Source organism: Lutra lutra, chromosome 2 (genome assembly GCF_902655055.1).
Source record: "Lutra lutra chromosome 2, mLutLut1.2, whole genome shotgun sequence".
In the NCBI taxonomy this organism is placed as follows: domain Eukaryota; kingdom Metazoa; phylum Chordata; class Mammalia; order Carnivora; family Mustelidae; genus Lutra; species Lutra lutra.
In genome coordinates this window covers 81,682,917-81,702,879 of record NC_062279.1, presented here as the reverse complement: position 1 = coordinate 81,702,879, position 19,963 = coordinate 81,682,917, and the positions used below count along the sequence as shown (strand labels likewise).

Below are 19,963 nucleotides of genomic sequence, written 5' to 3'. Positions count from 1 at the left end.
CGCTGACAGTTTATGGTTTAGAAGACAAAACATAGCTGGTGCAAATATGCATTAATATTTTAATTCAGTACCTTTCTCTTAACTGTTATGGATAAAATTCCATTGCTTGGATTTTATTTCTATTTCCATATGATCACTCCAAAACAAATTACTCTGGAAAGTATGAGAAGTGAATGTGAAAAGACAAGCCATTTTAAAGAATTGCTTTTGTTTCATTGTTTTTATAATCTCTATTTGTATTAGAGTCACAAAAATAAAAGACACAGCTTTGTTAATGTATATATATTATATTTAATTTTTTAAATTTATTTTCAGCGTAACAGTATTCATTGTTCTTGCACCACACCCAGTGCTCCAAGATATAAGTTTTGATTCATACGTGAGTTTGAAATAATTCAATGTGTGGCTAATAGAAAGATCATTTATCCATGTGCCTATCTTCTGTAACCTTTTTCAGATCGGATACTGGAGTGAAGTGGACAAAATGGTTGTTACCCTTACCGAGCTCCCTTCTGGAAATGATACCTCTGGGCTTGAGAATAAGACTGTTGTTGTCACTACAATTTTGGTAATTAGCTACCAATGCTACTGCAGTTCTTCTTATGAAAAATATCTGCCAACTAGAATTGCTGCTAGTGTTTTAGGATAATAACTAATGGAGTGCTTCTTTGGCACTGTTTGAATCATGCATAGCATATTTACTCTGTCAAAGGGACCACACAAGTATTAGCTAAAGCATTCAAAATATTTGCTATCCTCTTCAATACTGAAATTTAGCTTGACAGAAAATTCATACACTGGTGCGTCCACAAGTGTGAGCAGCTGGAGAAGGTCTGGGAGAGGGTTCCTTGTGTTTCCTCCTGTGCTTTACCTTTCACTTCCCATGCAATTCTGGGTACCTTCTTTCTTCACATTTATTAATAATGTTGGCAAGTCTCTTTCCTTATAAGATAAACTGCTTAAAGATAATTTCTCTTCTTTTTAACCACCAATGTCCACACAGTCATTGAGATACAGCCAGTTCTGAGGGAATGAGATAACATTGAACTGAATCTTGATCATCTAGGCTCTGGAGAGATGGAGGTAGATGCAGATCATCGTGACAAGCCGTTGGTGAAATAGAGATGGGGGGGAAGGGCTTCACTAATAGTACATGATTTTGCGACAAAACAATTGTATTTTATTTTGCTGAGCCATGGTATAGTAAAATTGTGGGATTCATTATTCTAACGATATTGAGAAGAAAAATATAGGTGAAAATATAGCTGAAAAAATCAGCTAATAAGAGATTTGAATAGAAACATTGATTGGCATTTGGAAATACCTTAAAAAGTATAAGCTCTGACATGTGAGGGCTTTTGGTAATCATGCATCAAGGGGGACTATTTCACTGAACTCTCAAATATGCTTGATGACACTTTCCAGTAGAGAATATTGGCCTATGTTGAATCATTTTCATACTTCATTTTTCTTGTGTTTACAGGGGGAAGCTACTTTCCATCCTTGTAATGTTATTCTAGGATATTCTATCTTATAGATGAAGTGAGACATGAAATCTGAGAGGGTAGCCTCAGTACGTCACTATGGCAATGATTCTTTAGTCTATCCATTACTGACTATCAACATGATTTCCACATGAACCTTATCCTTGAAGCAGCAATACATAGGGTTTTGGATGAATGCTGGTTCTTGAACTCGGCATGACCCTAACCTAGAATAAGAGTGTGGTGGATCTGGAGTTGAATAAAACAGATGTTGAGCAACATTATTCCTATCTACACTCTAGGAGTTTACAAACATGACAAGGGGACATGTCAACAGTTTGTGCTTTTGAGTTTCTTGTTTACTTTGTTATGGCTAGATACAAGTCATATTAATGAAATATAATGTTAGGCATTTGAGGACCTTTTTTTTCTCAAAGGTATTATGTTCAATATTTTTCTGCTGATATTTTCCACCATTCATATTCTACAGTTTCTCTGGCTACCAGGTAATAATTAAACCAGAAGACTTGAATCAGTGAAAGTAGTTAACACAGCTATTTTTTTTTTAAATCAATGAAAGAACTGTCTTTCCATATAGGAATCTCCATATGTTATGATGAAGAAAAATCATGAAATGCTTGAAGGCAATGAGCGCTATGAGGGCTACTGTGTTGACTTGGCTGCTGAAATCGCCAAACATTGTGGGTTCAAGTACAAGTTGACAATTGTTGGGGATGGCAAGTATGGGGCCAGGGATGCTGACACGAAAATTTGGAATGGGATGGTTGGAGAACTTGTATATGGGGTAAGTATAGCTTTTCTCCCAAATAAAGTCATTCAGTTTGAACTCTTGTTGACAGAATTCCCCACTTCCCTGCAAAGTACCTCATTTTGAGGTTGTTAGTTTCCCACATTACTGAAGAATACTATCTTTTTGCCTTGTGAACATCTGAAAATTAAGGCTAACCTCAGAAGCACACCCGCACACTAAATGAGACAGACATTTGATCTGTCTTGAAGCATATGAACCATAGACATGGCTCAAAGGCACCAAAGGCATAGATTCAGTGTAAAGATGTAATTATTATAGTTGAGTCAGACGGGCATACTGTGTATTTATAAAGAGGAGGGATATTTGGGTAACAAATTGCTTTTTTGTTTATTCTTTACTGGGACTCTTCCAAGGAAATAATTATTGACATTTCCCTGATTTCCTTTTCTTCCCTTTTGATCCACTAATGTAATGATGATTCCTTTCAGACCATGACTCTGGGTACTATTACTTTCATTTGTTTTCCTTACAGAAAGCTGACATTGCAATTGCTCCATTAACTATTACCCTTGTGAGAGAAGAGGTGATTGACTTCTCAAAGCCCTTTATGAGCCTCGGGATATCTATCATGATCAAGAAGCCTCAGAAGTCCAAACCAGGAGTGTTTTCATTTCTTGATCCTTTAGCCTATGAGATCTGGATGTGCATTGTTTTTGCCTACATTGGGGTCAGTGTAGTTTTATTCCTGGTCAGCAGATTTAGCCCCTACGAGTGGCACACTGAGGAGTTTGAAGATGGAAGAGAAACACAAAGTAGTGAATCAACTAATGAATTTGGGATTTTTAATAGTCTCTGGTTTTCCTTGGGTGCCTTTATGCAGCAAGGATGCGATATTTCGCCAAGGTTGGTTACTCACCTCTTCAACTTTGTGCATTTTAGGTCTCAAGTGGATATTCATGGTGTTTATGAATTCACTATAAAGAAGTAAACAGCCGCTGACTACCTGTCCAAGCAGTTTAAGACTCTTCAGGACAGACTCTTACTGTCGGCATAAGTCTGTGAAATATTCGACCAATGTTCTTTGAATGTTGATCTTGTATTTCCTGGTGAAATTATACACACCATGGAGAGGCTATAAAATGCATAAGGTTCCTATCATTCCATGCCTTCTTGGAGGGGTACCGTGTTTTTGCTGCATATTCTCATTTTACAGTCATCTGTGTGTTGATCCACAGACCTGTATATGGGAAAATGGGCAACATCACTTATTAACTACAAAAGCAACAACTTGTTTACAGAACTTCATTGGCACACATCCCATCTCTTTTATTTTCTCATTATTAGCTCATGCAGATGGTATCAGAGAGAGATTATAAATTTGTTTTTTTTTTTTTTTTAAAGGTTAGGTTGCTGAATTAAGGGGATGTCTGATAAGATATTTTCCAAGTATTTAGAAGTACATGGTTGGTAATAATGGTGGTTGATTCATTGCAGCTTCATTATATTCAATAGTAATACACACAGATAATGGAATACATTTCTGCATCTAGTCTCATTATGATATATTAGGTACTGCTCTAAAATACCTAAATACAATGAATATCTCACAAAATACATTTTGCCTTTGTTCATGTTACTACATGAATAAGAAGGATAGCCATATCTGGCTCCTCGGAAGAATAAACCATGATTTTTCTAGTATGATTCTTTCACATTTGAAGGCTAAATTATGGTCTACTGACACATTTTAATCTAGGTTTGATCACTTTCCTTTGATTCTATGGGATATCTTAATAACTAATAAAGGGGGTGATTTTTCTAATACTATTTCGTTGTTAGTTTCTGAGCACTTTAGAGATAACTGATTAATTTCAAAAAACTCAAAAATTTGTATCTTTTGTAGTCTTTTTTTGTATATTCCACCCAGTGAGATAAATTAAATATATCATGTATGCAGAAATTATTAATGACTCTCTGCTAGTAGGACACATTGTTATAAATTATTTGAACCTAAACAATCTTAATTCCATAGATTCCTTTTGACTTCTTTATAGAACTGCCCTGAATTAAAAATATGCCAATGGTATTTGCATGGCATATATGTATAATAATTTTAATATATACAGTGTAGAATAATATAGAAATATATAATAATGTTATATATAATAATATACATAAATATGATGACCTCCCACAAAATACGAAGATTCATAGTTTTATCTCTACATTTATCTGATTTAAGTTAGAGACATAAAGAGAAGTTTCTAATAATGAGGTAGAAAATATTAACCAAATGGGGCTCTCAGAGAATATTCTGGTCCATAAATAATAATAAAATTATTCATCTTTGGTAAGAAGTATAGTGTAACTTTAATCCTGAGATAAAACACAATTACGCTAGGGTAACATAAACTATGCTCTGCCTTTTGATTTAGTAAGGAGAAGTGTGTAAAGTTCAATATAAAGTAGGATATATTGATCTGGGTTCCTATAGATGGATCCTTAGATTTGTTTGCCTTATTCCTCATGGCTCCTGGCTTTGAAGTTAGTTGTTTTGGTGTCCAGTGCTTGTCAAGGAACAGAAAACATATTTACAGGAATTGTAGCATAGAGCACATTTAAAAATATGTGTTACCCTAGGGTCCACCATGACAAACAGACAACTACTAATTTTCAAAAAGCCTGTTTTGTAAAATATGCCCTTTTATCTGTGCTCATGATTTCATTCATGAGTCATGACTTACTACATGACTTACTACAATTTCACATGGAATAATTTTTATTTCCTGGTACACTAAATAGATTTTAGATAGTATATTTTTCCTTGTTATCAACTGATTTATTTTTTGCTACAGAATATATATATATATGAGCAAAATTTGCTTTGCTAAAAAATTTTAAGTGTACATATCTTTCATTCCATATTATATGTGCATTTAAATATTGAAAATACTGCATAATACTGGCAAATTTAATGATTTTTAAAACAAACCAAACTATCTTTTTTTTATAATGCAATGATGGTTACTCCAGCTTAGGAAAGAAGAATAGAGAAACATAGTATCTAATAATAATGACGATGATGATGATGATGATGATAATAATAATGATGATGATGATGATTCATGAAATGCACTGATCATTTTGAGATATTCTTTAAATATTTTGAAAGATATTTATCACATCTTTTCAAGTAAAATATGGTATGGAAATATATTATTAATATTAATAGAACATTTAAATTTTAATCATAAATTATTCATTAACCTGAATTGGTCTTTTTCCTGAAATTAAGTTTAGAATATGTTTACTGTAGTTTTCTGAAGCCTAGAACCACAGAAAGTGTGAGCGTAAAATGCTATAAAGATGATTTTTATTTTCTTGCTTGCCTCTGTTTTTTTTCCCTAATATCTCAAAAGGATTCCAATGAATAAAAATGTCATTCTTAAAACAGTTGTTTAATATAGATTTAAAAGAAATGGTAGAATAAAAAAGAAGGAATTGGTAGCATATCTGTTTATTTGCTCTTTTAATCCAGATTCAAAGAAGTAAAGGTTTGTTTTTAATTAGAGAAACCATTTTTGTCTGTCACCATAAGACATAATTGAATTGCCCCCTGCATAAAATTTCTTAGGAACTCTTTCAGAAACATTAATTGATCCTTTGAAAACAATTACAAATGAATAATAAATTGCTCAAGAATTTTCTGTTTTAAATGAAGTATAAGTTTAATAAATTTATTGAGATAACTTGTCAAACTTCAAATAAATTGGTATATTTAAACTCATTAAATCTGACCTAAGCACTGGAATAGAGAACAACCTATCTTGTGTTTATAAATGGAACAGAATTACTTATAAAAACGATTCTGAAATACATTGCCAATTACCATGCAGTTTATAGTGTCAAAGCAATTACTAAGAAGACATTTTTGTTTTAAGGGATTTGAGCTGCCCTTTTAAATATGGAATACATACCCTTTGATTATGCTTTCCATTGTTATGGAATAGCGAACATTTTGAGAGTGGCTGTGTCTACACAAGAGGTTTCTTAAATTTAAAATGTATTTAATACCCTATCCATGAGAGAGTAGTTCATTTTTTCCCTTCTGTCATATTTATTTAATTCTTTGCATCTCTCAGAGTCTGTAATAAAGGCTCTTAGTTATATTTTTTCATCACTTGTCACTCTCTCTTTCTCTTTTAGCAGTAGATATTCTTAAAAATCTTTATTTTTAAATAAGCTCCCCACTTTTTTTTGACTGCTAGAATAATTTATTCTACAAAGGTGTATTCCTTACTGTTAAATGTCAGGAGGTCTGTTTAGGCCATAAATTATCAAACGTTTGTAATTTAGATTTTTAGAAATATTACCTTTTCACTGTAGCAAATTTAATTGTTAGACATAGGAAAGTTGTTAACCTAAAATGTTATTGTGTTGGATTGTTAATATTACTTAAACCCCTTTACTTTTTTAAAATCCCTTTATATGTAGAATTCTACCAAATCTTTCAAAATAATATGTTATGTATCAATTTCCATATCTACATATCTATATTTATCTCCCTAGGGTTTAAAGTAAGTTATTAGGGATCTATTAAGCTTTCAAAAGTATTTTACATATGAATTTATGGTCAAAGAGATATTATTATTTTATTATATTACAAATCAGGAATTTGTATCTTGACAAATGTTTAAATGTCTAATTTTGTTTTCCTTGAGTTGTCTTTTTTTCCTAAGCAGGAAGCACAGAGGAACAGGGTGGTAGCAGTCCATGCCAGGAAGCCTCAGATTTTTATTCATTAAGAATTATATTTTGTGTCATCCCTTTGTTTGTTGTATCATTGTTCCCCATTTTCTATTCCGCACCATATCAAAAACCTATGTTTTTGCACACACAAAAAACCAGTGAAATTTTGGACCTTTTAGAGGGTTTTGGAACTTCATTGGCTGAATTAAAGGGAGGGTTTCAACTTCACCTATGGTGCACATTCTTTTATTTTTAATATTTGATTTTGTTTGTCAAAATAATTGTGAATTTTATAAGTGATGTTAAATTCTCTTTTTCGTGTTTACTTATGTCATGAATGGATAGTAGGATGGGCATTGGCTGGATTATTTGCATATTTCTTAAAATTGCTTCATTGTGAAATTTCATACCATAGATAATTTGGGCATTATAACTTTGAAAGAATCTGAGGAATCTGAAGTTTTGGCCTCTGGGTAGCTCATTATATCTAGCTAATCTAGACTACTTACCCAGAATGCTTAACGATTTCCAGTTTTATTAAGTAGCAGATATATTAAAAAGTATCAAGTTAAATAGTTCCATATAAGTCAATATTTGCATAATATTGCTAACTTGGATTTTTTTTACTAGGTCATTCATTTCACTTTACAAATCCATTTCATACTTGTTATTAGATCCCTCTCTGGGCGCATTGTTGGAGGTGTGTGGTGGTTCTTTACCCTGATCATAATCTCCTCCTACACGGCTAACTTAGCTGCCTTCCTGACTGTAGAGAGGATGGTATCTCCCATCGAAAGTGCTGAGGATCTTTCTAAGCAAACAGAAATTGCTTATGGGACATTAGACTCTGGATCCACCAAAGAGTTTTTCAGGGTAAGAGATCCTGATTTGTTAACTTCTGATTTTGATCTTAAAATTTAACCATTTTCCATTTTGTCCTTGCTCCCTCATTCCTGTGCTCTACGAAGGTATTATGTGATAGTAATCCCCTCTCTGTCTCTCTCTCTGTTCTTCACCTTGTCTCTATACCTCTCCCTTCCCCATCCTTATCCTTAGCTCCATCTCTATTTTGTCATACCTATCTCCTTAGGAGAAAAACACAACATTATAACAGAATTATAGTTTTATAAAGGTTGTCCTTTTGGAACAAAATTGAAGCAAACTATAAATAAGTTTAGATTGTTATTATTTTTGAAGCAGAATTTTTTAATTTTAAATAAGCATAGCTGTCATATATTTTACATAGTTTACAGTTGAAAACTCACTTTCAAATCAGTTATGTCAATTCTGTTATGTTAATTAGAAAAGATTATATAAATGTGTGAAAATTCTGAATTTTTTCAAACTCTCCAAGAAAAAACTAACAAAGGTCTAAATGGGTATCATAATTATAACGTGTCTATTAAATATATTCTATTTTTCAAAAAAAATTGTGACCATATGGTATTTATATATAGGACAAGTCCAATAATCTCATGGCCATACAATTTTCTTTCATTATACTATTTTCTCTCTATAAGAAGTTGTTCTATTAAAATGTTTAATACAGCTGATAAACTTAGGTTTTAGGCCAATATATATTGTATATATACATATATATGTATGTATATATATATGTATATAACATATGATAACATGTATATAACACATATATATAACATATGATAATTGTATATAACATATGATAATTTCTGATAATCTAACAAAATCTTTGAACGTATATGAATTTGCTTGAGTGAGATCTAGGTCGTTCCAGAATTAAAATTAGCATCAGCTGAAGTAGTAGAGTATAATTTGAAGACCGTTTTATCTACATTGCCTCCGTATCTTTTCCAACTAACTTCAGTTAAATGAAATAGGAGAACAAGTGTGTGTGTGTGTGTGTGTGTGTGTGTGTGTGTGCGCATGTGTGTTTGTGTAGGAGCAGACCACAGCTGATAATAGATAATAACCTGGCTACATGTAGGGAGGGCAGGATCTTTTTTTTTTTTTTTTTAAGATTTTATTTATTTATTTGACAGAGAGAGACAGCCAGAGAGGGAACACAAGCAGGGGGATTGGAAGAGGGAGAAGCCGGCTTCCCACCAAGCAGAGAGCCCAATGTGGGGCTCGATCCCAGGACCCTGGGATCATGACCCAAGCTGAAGGCAGATGCTTAATGACTGAGCCATTCAGGTGCCCTGGGAGGACAGGATCTTGGTGCCTCTTTAAGCACTGCAATTTAAGCACAGAAGTGTGGTTAATCTATCAGCAACTGCTTTGACTTTAATGCAGTTCTATATAAGAATGTTATAATACAGATTTGCTACTAATGACAAATTGCTTTCATCTATGAGCATATATGTAATATGTATATAAATACTCTTAATGTAGCACAGTGTTTTAGTATTATCATAACACTGGACCTATTAAAATAAATTAGAATATTGCATGGTTCTCAATTAGAAGTGTATTTTGAGGGCACCTGGGTGGCTCAGTGGGTTGAGGCCTCTGCCTTCGGCTCAGGTCATGATCTCAGGGTCCTGGGATCGAGCCCCGCATCGGGCTCTCTGCTCAGCGGGAAGCCTGCTTCCTCTCTCTCTCTCGCTCTGCCTACTTGTGATCTCTGTCTGTCAAATAAATAAATAAAATCTTAAAAAAAAAAGAAGTGTATTTGGAAGCAGTTTTTATTACTTGTATTCCAGTAGGACTTGCATTTATTTTATCTATATACTTTATTCATATTCTTCCTCTTAAAGTGAATGAAATATGTAAATGAATAAGGTACCTGTTATATCATGGTTTCCTTAGTGTTACTTAATGTTGATTAAAACAATCTTGTTTCCAGATATTATCTTACAGATTAGTATACATAAGTTGAGAGTTACTGTCATTAACTTGTTTGCACAGCAGTGGTTCCAGGTACTCTCAGCAACTGTACATACACATTTCCAGAGCTTTGCCATGTTCCTTAACTCAGTATAGAAACATATATGTAATTTTCAAGATGTTAAGATTTCATGATTGGTACACACAAGTGCCCCAGTAGACAAGATGAAAAGATTAGATGACTCGGAGAAAAGAATGCTGTTACTCTTGTGTTTCGGTACACTAACTCCATGAAGACCATGATTCCAGTATGCAGTATGTTCATGTATACATACGGACACTTGCCAGCATAAATTGTGGTGTGCCATTTGCCAATATAAGACTGTGGAGCTTACCCTTCCTAGAGTAATAGGGAAGTGATAGTGAGTAATTAGGTAAACTGATACCTTTTATTATCATAGCTTTCCCAAGCAATTTCATATGCATTATCTCTTTGCTTATTTATTTATTAAAGTATAATTAACATACAGTACTCTATTAGTTTCAGGGGTACAACAAAGTGATTCAACAATTCTATATCTTACTCAGTGCTCAACAATTCTATACATAACTCAGTGCTCGTAACTAGTTTTATGAGTTTCAGGTGTACAATAAAATGATTCAACAATTCTGCACATTATTCAGTACATTAAGTGGACTCTTAATCCCCTTTATCTACTTTACCCATCTCTGCCCCACCCCCACAACCACCAGATTGTTCTCTGAATTTAAAAGTCTGGGTTTTTGTGTTTGTTAGTTTTGTTTCTGAAATTCCACCTCTAAGTGAATTCATATGGTCTTTCTCTGTCTGCCTTATTCCAATTGGCATTATTCCCTCTCAGTCCATCTGTGTTGTTACAAATGGCGTGATCTCATTCTCATGGCTGAATAGTATTCCATGATGTGTATATACCACATCTTCTTTATCCCGTTAGCTTTTTGAATCTCACAATACATCTACCTGATAATCAAAACAATGATTTTTATTTGCATACCATGAATTATTAAGCTAAAGTTCAGATAATTTTGTGGACTTGGCCAAATTTAGGCAGCTGGTAAGTGTGCTGAGGTTTTTACCTAAACCTCTAGGGTTCTTTCAGTATCCCATTTTCACCTGCTGATAAAGGTCTCTGGATTTATTTTGCTGTGCCCATGCTCAGTTTAGGTTATATCCTCGTTTATAGGTTTATATCCTTGTGTGGCATTGGAGAATTATAATGGTAGAAACTCAGGCAGGGCTTCACACTTCCTTTCCACATACCTTCAAAAGGAACTCTTGATGAATCAACTTTGGTTAGGTCTCAGTGCATGCAACACTGTAGTTAGCTTCTCCATATCTAGAGAAAGAAGATTGTGGCCTCAAAAGTATTTAAGAGCCACACTATTTATTAATATTAATTCTCAGTAAAGAAAAGCTAACATCACTACATCAACAGCACACATCACCAGAGTGATGAGAGTTTGTCATATTAATTTTTCCATTGACATGTATGACCTGGTTATAATTTGAGAACTTATGTATACAAAAGGTTTGTTTCTAAAAGGTAGGCTCAATAAAAAGGTGCTGCTAAATCATGAGTAATTTTGAATAATTTTGCTAACCATATTAATGTTTGATAATTGGATGCCATGATGATAATAGTGAGGACAATCTTATTTTTGCTTTGGACTCCCAAAAATATTTTTGGGACTTTCCAGCTGTATTCATCATGCCTTATACCTTTTTACATAAAGTTTACTGCAATAGAGTATGGAGATTGACTAAGGGTTTCCCCTTTCAAAAAAAGAAATTCTCTTTAGAGTGTTATTTAAAATGTATTAGATAAAGTGAAGCTATCTCATAGACATTATAAAAGCAAAATATTGGTTTTCACTAACATTCTTTCCCTCAAATCGTCAGGTATATTATAGTTTGTCTTATTAGCTGTAGTCTGGTGAATTTCTAAACTTCTGGTGGAAAATGTTACATGGGAAATTCTCCTTGCTGCTATTCCTAAAATTAGCATTCACCACCCATCTTGGGTCATCCTCTCTCAACTGTCATTTAGCTCTAGGCATGCCTGGGGCTCCTGTAAGGTGGATTCAGGACAAAGCGAAAGCTGGCAGATTGATTATCATGGTGCCCAGTCTGTCAGGAAAGGGAATAGAGATGGAATGGGCTGAAGTTAGACTGAAGACATGGATTGTATGCTTTCTTCCATGGCCATCTGTTGTGCTTACTTTCAGACCTAAGAAAGCTAATTACGTGTGGAAGAAAAATATTTGCCATTTTTACCATTTGCTAATATTTAAATTTTAACAGTTATCTTATGTTTTCTAATACAGCTTAATTTGGCTTCATTGAAGACTTTTTCTTATTACACTGTTTTTGACTAGGGATTTTATTATTTATATTATTAAAAATTTTCTGCTGTCCAAGAGTTTATAAAGCCAGCTTTTGTTGTTGTTGTTGTTGTTGTTGTTGTTTTTAACACAGCAAGAGCTTTGGATTTGGTCATTGGAGAAATTGATTTAAGAAGCCAGGTCATTTTCTAAATTTTAAAGATATGTAACTAGCTAAAGAATGAAAAATAACTTGTTGTCTTTTGTCTGAACATAACAAATGTTTCCTAAAAGCATATCTTTTTGTTGAGATGAAAACACATTATTTAAAATTATAAGATGAATATTTCATCCTTTATAGGGACATATCTGTTTTGTCCTAAGATGATATGAGTTACCCAACTTAAATCTAAAGTATTTAAGTATTTTCAGATTTCAATTAAATAATTTAATAAACTATGTTATAATAATATGATTTAGTAAAGTCAGTAAGTGTGCATTAGCTTCAGAATTCCAATTTCAGCTGTAAATTTTCTTTTTTTTTTTTTTTTTTTTTTTTTTTTTAAAGATTTTTTTATTTATTTATTTGACAGAGAGAGATCATAAGCAGGCAGAGAGGCAGGCAGAGAGAGAGGAGGAAACAGGTTCTCCGCTGAGCAGAGAGCCCGATGCGGGGCTCGATCCCAGGACCCCGAGATCATGACCCGAGCCGAAGGCAGCGGCTTAACCCGCTGAGCCACCCAGGCGCCCCTCAGCTGTAAATTTTCTAACTTAAAATCAGAGATAACGGGTAAAACAAACATGAATGAAATATTTACATTGTTCTATTAGAGAAAGACAATAAATGGAATGCAATGTTGTACCATCAAGAGGTATGAAGAAAAAGACCCTGCATCTTCATTTTCCAGGGTTTTCTGCTATGAAACTCATGTAAATCCTTGTACAGAGTGACTGATAAAGTCTGACTCATTTTGGAGCACTGATCATCTCTAATTATAGTGCCACTGTAGCATACCTATAATTAAGAAAGAATTAGGTTTTCAATTATAAACCACTATTTTTAGACTTTCACATTTTGATAATATGTTCTCTCAATAAAGGAGGACACATCTTGAATTAGATGAGTCTGAGTAGAAAATGGTTTTAAAGGACCTATATGGATTAGGTTCTGATAGAAATGTGGGTTTGGGAGTAGAAAATGGCTTTATAAATAGACCTGCCATTGACCAGTCAATCCCTGAAACACAATTATTACTTGCAGATAAGAAGTATTTCTTCATGCTTATGCTAAATCCCCAGACTGCAATCTGTTTATTCTCTCTGGTTTTCTCTGGAAGGATGAGGGATGGGGTTTATTGTCTGAGTAACTGGTCTACTTTAATTATTCTGACTTTGGAAGAAAAAGATTCTAGAACATTGTCAAAATAAAGCCATTCTCCTTCTCATTTAATGAAGTTAATTATTGTGTTCTCAGAAGAGATAGTCTGATAATTCATGAAACTATACTGTTGTTACCTAGCATTATAGACTTTTATAGAGCTTATAAATTGTATAAATGATATATAAATAGTATGAATGCAGATGTTTCTTACTTGAGTGGAAGGACTAGTTTGAAATTTTTCTCTCATATACATATATAAATCTTCATATATAAAAATATATATGATTTATTACCATATGACGACTCATATATATATATATATATGACGTACCATAAAAAATCACAATTACCAGAGAAGTACAGTAATCTAAATTATATTTTTATTTTACTATTTTTGAGTTTATTTATTTATTTATTTAGAGAGGGAGAAAGAGGTGCCAGCAGGTGCAGAATGAGAGGGAGAGAGAGAGAATCTTAAGCAGGCTCCATGCCCAGTGCAGAATCTCACAATACTGAGATCATGAACTCAGCCAAAATTAAGAATCAGTTTCTTAACTGACTGAGCCACCCAGGGACCCTAAATTATCTTTTAAAAGGCTATAACCTTTTTCATCTTCTTCTGTGACTTAAATACATCTACTTACATTTACATATAAAAACTTGGATTGAGGAGTGTCTGGATGGCTGTCAGTTAAGCCTCCGTTTTCAACTCAGGTCCTGATCCCAGGTTTCCTGCATCACATCTGACTCGCTGCTCAGCAGAGAGTCTGTTTCTCCTTCTGCCCTTTCTCCTGCCCACGCTCTCTCTCTCTTTCTCCCTCTCAAGTAAATAAATAAAATCTTAAAAAAAAAAACTTTGATTAAACTATGTTTACAAATGAAAATGTTTAAGCTTTTATAACAACTTTCTTATGGAGATATATTAAGTGTTACTTCATTAAAGTTATGTTTTGTTTCATTTATTGCTTGTGTTTAGCAATAAAATAGTATAATTTCTTTATTGATATTTTATAGAACAGATTTCATTAATCTGTGGTGGCTCGCTATACTTATTTCATTACATCTAACTAATGACTTGTCTACCGCAGTTTCCAACATATCCCCTATTTCTATGCAGGTAGAAATATGTATATATACGTGTGTGTGTGTGTGTGTGTGTGTGTGTATACACATATATGCATATATACTTTTGTGTATATATGTACATATATATGTACACTTCTAGCTTTCTATATATTAATGCGTATATATATTTCAATATTTTGGAAATGAAATGGGTATAGCCCTATGTGTATATGTGTGTGTATATATGTATATACACACACATAAATGTAGCTGCTAATATCAAACTAGACTCTATAGACCTTTCACTCATGCTTAAATATTTAAATGTTTTCTAAAATACTTAGTATTAAATGAGAGTTGAATGTGAATAAATTAGCAATAAGCACTTTATGGATATATTGTAGGTCACTCATGGCATGGTTAGTCATATTATTAGAGATTTTTCTTCTTAAATTTCTTGGGGGATCCTGATCATTGTTTAACCATCTGCATAGCTGACATCTTTGCATGTTTAAGCCTTCTCTAGATGACCCATAATAAGTTGAAATCATTTCTTTTCTGGTTGTCAGTTTTTTTTTTTCTCTGATATTTAAACTTTTCCCACTATTACACAAAACGTCTGGGAACAGTAAAAACTTTAAGAAATCTTTAATTCTCAAAGACTGTAAGAATACATTTAGTCTAAGCTGCTGAGAAAGCTTGTATTCTTTCAGTTCAGCTAATGTAGCTGGTTTAACAGTGTAAGAAAGGTCAAAATGTCCAATGTTTCTTTTTAAAAATTAGTGTCCTATCTAAAGACCTTGCAGTGTGGTCAGTAGTTCCTAAATTTGTAAGAATATAAATAAATGCATGAGAGACTATACTGAACCATGTTTTCTGTGCTCAAAGTGCTATGGAAGGAAAAAAAAAAGAAAAGAATGTGTCTATTTGCTGAATTATGATTATTGTGCAAAGTTGTAGTTTCTTCTAGAGTAACTATGTTATTTTGGACATTCACCTCTTTCCATAGCAATGTTCAGCAAATTTAGTGTGTACTCCATCTGATCACTTCACGTAGAAACCACTCTTATGATACAGAGGGGAAATGAGAGCTCATTTTTATCCACTGGATTAATAATTGGACCCAAACCAGATTATGGAGGTTTTCTTTATTGTCCATATTAAATAGAAAATACTCCTTTCTCACTACCATCAAATTATGAGGTCATTTTTTTCTAGCAGAAAATGTTTAAACAGTGGGGAAATTTCAAATCTAATCTTTCATCTCAAAACATTCCCCAAATTCCTGTTTAGATGCCTCAGAGAAAATCAGTATCAGTATAAACCTGTAGAGGTACCTTAGATGACATCATGTTGGCTGCACTTTATTTCTGTGCTTAAATAGAGAATCATTGTTCAGTAAAAGAACCCAGTGTGGTATTCATACTAGTTGCCATAGTAATTAATGCAGTCTCAAGAGTTTTGTAGGGAAGAAAACTGGAATTGTGCAATCATTTAAATACATTGGAATCAAAATCTGAACTAAATATAAATACTGTTAATAAAATTTTGAGAGTTCTTTTTTTTAAAGATTTTATTTATTTATTTGACACAGAGAGAGATCAGAAGCAGGCAGAGAGGCAGGCAGAGAGAGGAGGAAGCAGGCTCCCTGCTGAGCAGAGAGCCCGATGCGGGGCTCGATCCCAGGACCCTGAGATCATGACCTGAGCCGAAGGCAGCGGCTTAACCCACTGAGCCACCCAGGCGCCCCATATTTTGAGAGTTCTTTAATTAGACTTTTGATATTTGAGGAAAACTTGATGCTAAAGTAATATATAATTCATGTTTCCAGCGTATAATATTGCTCTAGATCATATAGAAAGATTACCAACAAACAAATTGCTAGTAAAGTTGGCTGCTTATTTTCACAGGGAAAAAACAGTTTAGAAATAAAATGGTAACTGGAAAAATCGAATGTTGTCACAGTCCCAAAAAACAATATTTAGGATTTCATTTTAAGAAACAGAGAAAGAGTCAAGGGAATGATGTCAATAAGATGGTGAAATAGGGAGCCCCAGACCATCTTTGTCCCACAAAAGTCACTGCCTAAACAACACACCATTGACCAGTTTTATTTGTGAGAAATCTAGAAGTAAGGAAAGGGGCTCCTGTAAACCAAATGAGTATGAAACTAGTCATGTCAAACTCTGTGGGAAAATTCATGGCATTCACCATAATATTCCTTGGTACAGTGTACCACACTTGGGAGGAATCGCATGCTCTTGGCTTCTCCCAGCAGGAAAGAAAGTAGAGATTGGACTGTATGTCCACGTTCAGACCTTTTAGAGGAACTGCTTTCTTTGCTGCTTGATTCTAGACACTGACAAAAAGGGCACCAGGTTAAAGACTGCTGAGAACAAAGGCAAAGGTTTGGACTAGCACACATTCACTTACCATAGACCCTTCCTCCAGCCCAGTGTGAAAAGAGTGGGAAAGAATCTTCAACTCCCAGGTTCCCTCTTGGGAGGAAAAAAAGTTGCAGTGTGGGTGCAATGTTTTGGCTTTATTTGGGGAGAGCGACTGCCCAAGGAACTGGTTTCTGTCTTCCTGTCTCAGAGCACTGATGGGACCTGGCAGATACTAGATGCCTTGGGGCTGCTGAGAACAAAAGAGAACTGTATGGCTTGCTGCTGCTTTTCGGGCTGCTTGTGCTGATGTTACTTGTGATACAGGAAACAGAAGCCAAAACAGCTTTGTAGCCACTCCTTTGGAAGAGGGAAGAGAGGAGTGGAACATGCATCCAGTGTTCTAGACTTTTGGTGAAGTACCCACATGACTGGTCTTTGTCTTGCCTTACATGGAGTACTGATGGAACCAACATACTCTACAAGCATGGGGCCACAAAGAACAAAAGAGATCTGGGTGGTTATGCCAGCTCCAGAGAACCAGCAGTACTGCATACAGATACCAAAAGAAGCAAGAGTTTATGAGCTCCTGAAAAAAGATAAAAGTCCCTCTAATTGAAAATTTACACATACAAGTGCAAAGAATAAACATCTACAGAAGAGGTTTGAGTAGACTTCAGAATATTTAACCAGGCTGATTGGTCAAAATCTTTCCCTACATGAAGCTTATCTTAAAGACTGCAAAAGGTGGCTATTTTTAAAAATGTGTGATCCCAAAGCAAAGTTATAAGGCACATAAAAAAAAAACACAAAGAAATATGGCCCAATCAAAGGAAAAAAAAAATCTCCAGAAAGTGACACTAAAAAAAAAAAAAAAAAAGAAAAAGAAAAAGGAAGTATGTGGATTACCTGATAAAGAATACCAAGTAACTGTCACAAAAATGCTCAAAGAGCTTAGGAAAATGATACATGAATAAACAGAATTTCAACAAAGAAAAAATATTTTAAAATATAAATTTTGGAAATGAAGAATATAGTATCTAAATTGAAAAATTCACCATAGGGATTCAACGTCATACCTGATGAGGCAGAAGAAAAAAAAAATCTTCAAATTTAAGACAAGTCTTTTGAAATTATACAAATAGAGGAGCAAAAAGAAAAAAAAAGAAGCAAAGAATGAAGAAAGTCTAAGGCGCTTTCTAAAGGACTAACATACACATTATGAGAGTCACAAAAGGAAGAGAGAGAAAGGAGAAGAAAGCTTATTTAAGGCCATTATGGCTCCAAACTTCCCAAATCTGGGGGAAGAAATAAGTTAATGAAACACAAGGAATTCTGAGGAGAGTCAAAACAGTGTATACTAAAAAACATAATAACCTAATTGTCAAATAGCAAAGAAAAGGATTTTTAAAAACAGCAGGAGAAATGTGGCTTGTCAGGTTCATGTGGGTGTCCATAAGACTATTAGCAGGTTTATCAGCAGAAACCTGGGAGGTCAGAAGGAGAGAGAGGATATTTTCAAAGAGGAAGGAAAATAAAGAAAACTACAAATCAAGGACACTGTATCTGACAAAACTGTCTTTCAGAAATGAAAGATAAAGACTTTCTCAGATAAACAAAAATTGAGAGAGATCGTCAACACTAAAACAGCCTTATAAGAAATGTTAAAGGGAATCCTTTCAGTTGAAATGAAAGGATGATAGACATTAATACAAAAGCCTATGAAAGTATAGAACTCATTGAAAAAGGTACATGTATAGACTAACCCAGAATATCACTGTATAATAGCAGTGTTGCCTAAGTCTTTTTAAATTCTGGTATAGAGGTTAAAATTTAAGAGTTTGAAATTTAACTATATAGAGTATGTTAACTGATACACAATATGAAAAGAGTAATTCAACATCAATAATATAAATTATGAGGGGGGAAGTAAAAGAGTAGATTTTGAATGCAATTGAAGTGAAATTCTTAAGACTAAAATCATTTTTTATGTCATGTTTTATGTAACTTCCATGGTAACCACAAAGAAACAACCTATAGAAAAAAAAAAAAAAAAGAAACAACCTATAGAAGTTACATGAAGAAATAAGAAAGTAATCAGTGCATCACTACAAAAAAACCCAAAAACCAAAAAACAACAACCCACAGAAAAACAATGAAATACAAAAAAAGCAGCAAAAGAGGCAACAATGAATAAAAAAATCTACAAGATAGAGAACAATTCACAAAATGATAGGAGTAATCTACTAGCAACTTTAAATGTAAATGGATTAAACTTTCCAACCAAAAGATACAGAGTAGAATACCAAAAGGAGCAAGAGATTATGAACTCACTGGAGAATTCTACCAAATATTTAAAGAAGAATTAATGATAGTCATTTTCAAATTCTTCCAAAAAATAGAAGAGGCGGGAACAGTTCTGAACTCATTTTATAAGGTCAACATTACCCTGATACCAAGCCAGAAAAAGACATTGTAAGAAAAGAAAACTAGAGATCAATAGCCCTGAGAAATAAAGATAGAAAAATTTTCAGCAAAATAACATTAAGCCAAACTCAACAGCATATTAAAAGATCATAAATGACCACGACCAAGGGGGAGTTATCTCTGAAATGTAAGGATATTTCAATCTACGAAAATTAATCAATGTGATACACCACAATTATAGAATGAAGAATAAAAATCTTATGATCATCAAAATAGATCCAGAAAAAGCACTTTACAAAATTGAGCATCCTTCAATGATTAAAATAATAAACTAGGAAGAGAATTAAATTACCTCAACATAATAAAGTCCACATTTGAAGCCCACAGCTGACATCAAAATGATGAAACAGAAAGCTTTTCTTCTAAATTAGGAACAAGACAAGGATGCCAACTTATTGCCACTTTTATTTGGCATAGTAAAGAAATCCTAGCAATACTAATTAGGCAAGAAAAAGAAAAGACAACCAAATTG

General features: G+C 33.7%; 1 protein-coding gene across 3 annotated transcripts in view; it reads left to right on the top strand.

The window, feature by feature from the left end:
* GRIA2 (glutamate ionotropic receptor AMPA type subunit 2) overlaps positions 1–19,963 on the top strand; it is a 157,682-nt gene that overhangs the window by 114,245 nt on the left and 23,474 nt on the right. For all 3 annotated transcript variants that reach the window (XM_047717815.1, XM_047717814.1, XM_047717813.1), the window contains exons 9-12: positions 458–568; positions 2,083–2,289; positions 2,789–3,159; positions 7,680–7,878. In XM_047717815.1, coding sequence (XP_047573771.1) covers positions 458–568; positions 2,083–2,289; positions 2,789–3,159; positions 7,680–7,878 — 888 coding nt within the window. The remainder of the gene's footprint in view (positions 1–457; positions 569–2,082; positions 2,290–2,788; positions 3,160–7,679; positions 7,879–19,963) is intronic.